Raw genomic sequence first — 6586 nt, 5'->3', positions numbered from 1 at the left:
TTTTTCTCCAGGTGAGTGACAGGCCCCGCTTAGCCAGCACCAGACGACTAGCGGCCTTTTCTCATTTTGGCGACTCTAATGTTCCCTTTGGAGCTAAAATTTCCTTTCAGTGTTTCGGAAGCGCATTGTCCCGCTGTGGGAGCGTAGTGTGATGAGTTCGGGAAGAAGGGCTACATTGTGGACTGGCAGAGCTTCACTTTTGTCCAGATGGTTGCACCATGACCACAAGGACAGTGGTGACAAGGGTTTGGCTCCCCACAGGTGTGTTCAAAGATTATTTTGAAATGGAATTATAAATGCATGTAAGCAAACTGGGTCTTTAATTGGGTGTGTACAGCATATGGCCCAGCGGTTTAGGGCTCATGATGAGGGCTGTCTATCACACAGATGCGCCCCTGAAATGAGACAATTGGACCATGGTAAGAAATAGGATGGATTAAGACACCTGATATAAGCTTAAAAAAAAAGCCACACGTCACTGTTAAAGATAAAACACAATCGAGTCAATATTGCGAAAAGTTGACCAAATCAAGGAAAAATGCGTTTATACTGCCGTCTAGTGGTTTGTGTGGTAAACTGCAGGTACACTAAAACGTTTTGAATGTAACGTATTACATTATTTAATTAAATAATATATCCTAATATGAAATAGGATATATTAAGACACCTGGTATAAGATAAAAGATTAAAAAATGCACACGTCACTTAAAGATAAAACACTATCTAATGTAGAATTTTACATGAGTCATTATTGCTAAACTTGACAAAAGTGCGTTTATACTGCCATCTAGTGATTTGTGTGGTAAACTGCAGGTACTCTAAAACGTGTTGAATGTAACGTATGACATTATTTAATGTAATAATATATCATATGAAATAGGATAGATTAAGACACCTGATAAAAGATTAGAAAATGCACAAGTCACTTAAAGATAAAACACTATCTAATGTAGAATTTAACATGTCATTATTGTTAAAACTTGACAAAAGTGCGTTTATACTGCCGTCTAGTGGTTTGTGTGGCAAACTGCAGGTACGCTAAAACGTTGACATTAAATCCCATTGAATTCCAATTTATTTTTATTTTTTTAACTCGCTTTAGAGAAAAGTAATGCAGTTTGAATTTGATGTGATCTATAAATAAACCATGAATAAACTATGTTGTGTGAAACACAATGTGATAAAAAACAATTTAAATTGAAAGAACCAATTTTAACCAAATGGCGCGTCCTTGAACAATCTAATCCCAATCTACTGAGATATGATTCAAATTGTATTCAAATTTAGAAAGAAAAAGATACACACCTGGTAAATTGCATTATTTTATTATCATTACAGCATTTCTTTCTCATTCATCTTGTATACACAAGGCAAGTTTTTCAAGTAGACATAACTTTCAAATGCTTAACGTGTCAATGCAAATTTCGACACAAACTATACTGTGTATTGCAAAAGTATTTTATCTCTTTACAATGGAAAAAAAAACTATTCAAAAATAACTCCCAACGTGGAGGCAACTTGTCAGCAAAGGGGGGGGGGGGGGGGGGGGCGTCCAATTGTAGCAGGGTTAACCTCAATTAAACCTCATAAATGAAGAAAACATTTGAATACAGGTACATGTCTGGTCTTCTAATTGCATCTCTACACAACAGCATTAAACCTCAGCACACTGTACAATTAAATCTTTAATCATATTTAACAGTATTGTAAAAACAGACCAACATTAACATGACAATGACAGAATGACAATGACGAGAACAACATTAAAGAGGAAACATACTACAATTGAATATGTACAGGGAGTGGGGACATTCAGCCCTTCTGGACATTGCTGATGAGCTCATCACAGAGTTTGGTCAGCTCTTCAAACTCCTTCACCTATGACATTGAACAAAAGCAAGTTGGGGGTCACCTGCAGGCAAGTTCTAAAAAATAGCTCAGTGGTGTTAAGTGTTGCATATTGTTGAATTCGGGGCCAGCCTGTATATTCTATTCACCTTCTGATCTAGGTTCTTCTCCAGCGATTGCACCTTCAACTGCTCACGCCGCAGCTGGACTTGCAGCGCCGACACCTCCGCCTTGTTCTTGGCTCGCACTTCAGCGATTTCCTCGTTGGCTCTATTGGAGATGACAGCAATGTGAGCGAAGAAAATTTCATATGGGCAAATTTGAAACAAGTGGGCAAGCTTTTTTTTACTGGCTAATTTTCTCCTCGGCGTGAGCTTTAAGGGTCTGGTAGCGCTTCTCGTCCTGCTTGATCCTAACCATGTAGTCCTGAGAACAAGCTTTCAGGGTTTCTTCATTCTGGGGGGAACACGATTTGTCAAATATCTAATTGCATTAACCCAGTTCTTTATTTCATTCAACTGAGGTGGTGCTTACCTTTTTGAACCCCTCAATGATCTCTTTGTACTTTTCCAGTCGTCTAAAAAGGTCCGAGAAGGATCTCTCCATGGCGTTGAGGTCACTGGACACCTGCTCCTTCTCAAGCAGGACCTCGTCCAGCTTGGCTTGCGAAGCCTGGCGCTCCTTCTCTTGGTCCGCTGAACAACAACCACATCATCTTACATCTGAGGTATAACGCTTGATAATTGTTTTGGGGTTTTTTTTAACTCACCCATCATTTTTGCAATCATGAGTTCAAATTCTGCAATTATTTTCCTGTTGGAAAGGGGGAAATGTCAGCTGATATGTTCTGAATACAAATAAATTTAAAAAAAGTACCGCCACCACACCTCATTTCTTGACCATCGCTTTGTAACTGGTTGTACTTTGCACACATTTGGTCTTCTTTTCCCTTGGCCTGTAAAACAGACAACAATTAACCACACTGACTATATGTACTTTCAAGTACGAAGTACACGGCAAAAAAAAAAAATGCTACTGTGCTAATACCTCGGCCTGCATTTTAGCAATGGCTGCATCCATGTCTTTCTGACTGTACTTGAGTACATCAATGATGTCCTCTGAGCTTGCAGGCTGCCTGAAAGCTGGGACGAGGCTCTCGAGGATTTGGGGAGTCTGTGGGACAACAAAAACATGGTAAGCATTTGACGTCATGTCCCCCCAATCAACCTCGGGCAAATTGCATCCAATGCTTACGGCAGACTCTTTAGCCACTGGTAGAGGTTCAACCCTAAATTGGACAGAGAAATGTAACTGTTGAGATTTGCTTTCCAGGAGGTGCACGCAGACAGTCATACCGTGAAAGGAGAGACGAGGGGTGAGGGGCTTGTAGTGGAAAGCCAGGGGCTCCAATCCTCTTCGGGCTTTCCCTCAGCAGGGGATCGAACTTAAGGTACAAGGACTGTTTGCGCAGTGCAGACTCCTTGAACTTGTTGCATACAAAATCCATATTTAGACCAAACAAATGCTCCAGGTTGTGTATCAACGCTCACAAAATGTACTAAATCACTCACCCTGGTTGAGCCAAACTGTTCAAGGTAGTCGATTTGTGCCTCAAAGTTGTTGGACATGACTAGGGAGGAATAACAAATAAATCTGCAGTCTTGAAATAAAACGGTTTATTTTGGCCACTGTGAAAATATCACTTGACAGGAGAAGGGGTGATGGAAAAAAATAAAAATACAAGTGACACGATTCCATGTACTTACACTCTGTCCCAGGCACAAACATCTCAGTGAACTCTGGCAAGTTAGTCTGCGGTTGTTTTTCGGCTAAATTGTTGGAAGGCTTTTCAGCTTTGGGAGGTGAACCCTGGTCTTTGTCACAAACAGTCTCCTCAGCTTTCTGTCAGTGAATATTAAAAAGATTATAGGGATTTTTTTTTTTAGCAGCTTCTTCACACTGCTGGCCAGAGAGACCATGTATTGTAACTAGAAAGAATCAATTTCAAAAGAAATCAAATGATCCTGGTACCTGCTCCTGCAGCACTTCAGTGTTGGCTTGATCTGTGACCATGCTCTCCTCAGCAGCCCTACAAAACAAAATAGCATGTTTCCAGGTTAACAACAAAGCAAAGCTACATTCAGATTGCGTTCAGTGTTGACATACTGAGCAACTGTTTTATGTGTAGTGCTGCGCCCAGGGCTGGTGTGCGGACTGCTCCCGGGAGAGTTGCCGATGTTGGACTTTGTGCCAAAAGGGTTAAAGTTGGGATCGTCCATCTTTTCAAAGTCAATCGAGTATAAGCCTTTGGGGGAAATCGCATCTGTAACATTGGCGGCCGCTGACTTGTCCACGTCATCTACTGGCGCTTTGCTGTCGGACAAAGGCTTCTCCTCTTTGGGCTTGTGACCACGTGGCTTTGCGGCAAACCTCTTGGGCGGGGGTTTCGCTTTGACATCGTCGTCGTCAAAGTTGAACTCTAGCTTGAATGGACCGTGCTTGGTGGGCGGGGCTGCCGTCAGGTGCTCCGAATCAGTGTTGGCAATGAGCTTTTTCTCAGCTTGAACAGGCACCTCTTCATCAGCAGCCATTATCGGGGCCTCCTCAATGGGTGGTTTACTTTCTAGTGCCTTCCTCGTCAGGACAGGGGAATTCTGGATTTTGGAGCCCCCCGTTTTAAAAGGATCCATCTTGTCAATACTGTCAAAATCAATCTTGTAGGTTCCTTTTGCCAGAAGGGGCTCCTCTTCCACAAAACCATCTGAAGGTTTGTTTTCATCGTCTCTGGGGGGTGTCCCAGCGGGGACTTTGTCAGGTGTTGCGCTGCGTGTCTCTTGTTCCACGACAGGAACCTTCACCACAGTCACCACGCTGCTGTCTGCAGAGCTGACTTCAGCGGAGGCGTTGATGAGGGAGTTCTCCACTGAGCGAGTGAAAGGAAGGGTCTCATCCAGCGCCAAATCGGACTTGTCGGTGGGCTCCTCACACATATCGTCCGGCTGTTTGGGAACAGAGTTCTCAGATGGAGGCTTCGTGGGTGAGAGAACCATCTTATTGGAACCCCCAAAAGGGTTCATGCTGTCCAGGTTGTTAAAGTCCAACTGATAGACTCCTTTACTTTGTATCGGGATGTTATCATCAGGATAGGAAGACTGTTCTGTGGCAAAACAAAGAACAGGATAGAGTACATGAACTACTTTTGGATTTGGAATTCAACCAAATAGTCCTGAAAGGTGGTTAAAAACAGCGACAACAAATAGAGCATAGATTCTGCGAATAGGCAGGAAAACTACCTTGTGCAGGACCATCTGGTTGCTTTAATGTCTCTGGTGGCTCAGTGCTATACGTAGAAAAAACAACAACTTTAAAATGGTTCATTATGCCATAGACTCTTTGTAACCAAGTGACTGTACATACTTTGTCATGTCCAAATTCAAGGACTCGAGTGCTTTTGTGCACTCATCCACACTTGTCATTTGGACTGACTTTGCAGGAGACAGAATCCTCTTAGTGAGAGGGTCTCTTCGCGGAGTCTGGAAACAAACCTAAACATCAAACAAAGATTGATTTACGGATATAAACTAGAAGACTGAAGAAAAGGCCACGGTGATGGCATGATCGGGCACCTTTGCGCCCTTGGGCACCGTCTTGCTGGGGAGGTTCTCCGTCTGACGCAAGATGGATGGCCTCCCGGTCAGCTGGTCTAGCTCGAAAATATCTTCTTTTGTGCTGCTGAGCTTCCCTCCTTTGGGGTAGATGCCACAGTTCTCATCATTCCCCTCAACAGAGCTCATCCTGTGTACACAGAGAAACATGGTTAGTTGTCTACCTAAAAAACACCAAGGGGAGGGGGTCTTTGCTAAAGCTGCATACAGATGATAAGGAACCTTTCTGAGTTTGTACCAAAATGAGGATGATTCAGACGCTCGACTTGACAAGGTGACATCTTGTTGTAAAAAATACACATTTGTAAATAAAATGGCAGTGAGAAAAGGCTAAAAAGGCGACTGATAATCTGAACATTGTCACTAAGTATTCAATTGTATACAGTATTGGAAAAAAATCAAATTTGAAGTTGGGCTGTTCCCATCTGTCCAATATCATACACTAATAAAAAGCAACTCAAGAGGCCACGTGACATCCCCACGAGTTAAATCCGGTAGAAGTTTTACATTGTGTCACTACAGCCCCCCCACCCCCCCAAAAAAAACGTAAATTGGTCATCTGAGATCGAAATATACTCCATTGTCATTCGACGAAATTTAGGCACTTATGTCGTTTCACTTTATTGTAGTCAAAGAACGCTAATACGCGGAGAATAGAATAGAATAAATCTTTGTCATTCTCACACATGTACAACGAAATTTAAAAAGAAAATCCGAGTGCTGGGTTGTATAAAGCGTGAAAAGCGATTAAACGTCAAAACGCTATTTAAGAGCTACTTTGAATCTGTTAACGCTCGCGTTCGTTTGTGCTCACATTTAAATTAACGGCTGCAGCACAGTCCATTGGAACAACTTTCTCGTTACACCGTCCCAATACACTATACAAGCAATTAATTAGTCAATGAAATAACTCACAAACCTGTTCTACCACGAAAGTCAAATACTGTAATGACAAAAAAAAGTAAACTCCAGAGAGCAAAAAGACACAATGTCGTAGAATCGGAAAACCTTCCCGTTTACTGTGCTGAAATCGCTTTGGATTTGAAACGCCTTAAAACGGACCAGTAAGATCT

General features: G+C 42.2%; 1 protein-coding gene across 2 annotated transcripts; it reads right to left on the bottom strand.

The window, feature by feature from the left end:
• Positions 1-1309: 1309 nt before the first annotated feature.
• Positions 1310-6579, bottom strand: tacc3 (transforming, acidic coiled-coil containing protein 3). Of its 2 annotated transcripts, none has more exons than XM_061301920.1 (17): positions 6433-6579; positions 5475-5643; positions 5266-5393; positions 5142-5188; positions 4015-5005; positions 3880-3937; positions 3615-3750; positions 3420-3478; positions 3204-3334; positions 3103-3136; positions 2896-3021; positions 2736-2803; positions 2618-2661; positions 2383-2543; positions 2198-2304; positions 1998-2118; positions 1310-1878 (listed from the first exon to the last, which is right to left on the bottom strand). In XM_061301920.1, the coding sequence occupies exons 2-17, from the start codon at positions 5640-5642 to the stop codon at positions 1813-1815; spliced, it is 2445 nt and encodes an 814-aa protein (XP_061157904.1). In that variant the 5' UTR covers position 5643; positions 6433-6579; the 3' UTR covers positions 1310-1812. The 2 variants fall into 2 exon arrangements, with proteins under 2 accessions (XP_061157904.1, XP_061157905.1); XM_061301921.1 differs by having other exon boundaries at positions 5266-5381.
• Between the last annotated feature and the right edge of the window lie 7 nt (positions 6580-6586).

Source organism: Syngnathus typhle, linkage group LG16 (assembly GCF_033458585.1).
Source record: "Syngnathus typhle isolate RoL2023-S1 ecotype Sweden linkage group LG16, RoL_Styp_1.0, whole genome shotgun sequence".
In the NCBI taxonomy this organism is placed as follows: domain Eukaryota; kingdom Metazoa; phylum Chordata; class Actinopteri; order Syngnathiformes; family Syngnathidae; genus Syngnathus; species Syngnathus typhle.
The sequence above is the reverse complement of the archived record's forward strand: the minus strand, read 5'-3'. Positions and strand labels throughout refer to the sequence as shown.

Bases quoted from the DNA above. Each gene is read 5' to 3' on its own strand.
- tacc3 (XM_061301920.1), bottom strand. From the start codon at position 5,642: ATGAGCTCTGTTGAGGGGAATGATGAGAACTGTGGCATCTACCCCAAA. The intron at 3,335-3,419 runs GTGAGTGATTTA...GTATGCAACAAG, and splicing joins AACAGTTTGGCTCAACCAGG to TTCAAGGAGTCTGCACTGCG. The intron at 2,544-2,617 runs GTGAGTTAAAAA...GTTGTTGTTCAG, and splicing joins CATGATTGCAAAAATGATGG to CGGACCAAGAGAAGGAGCGC.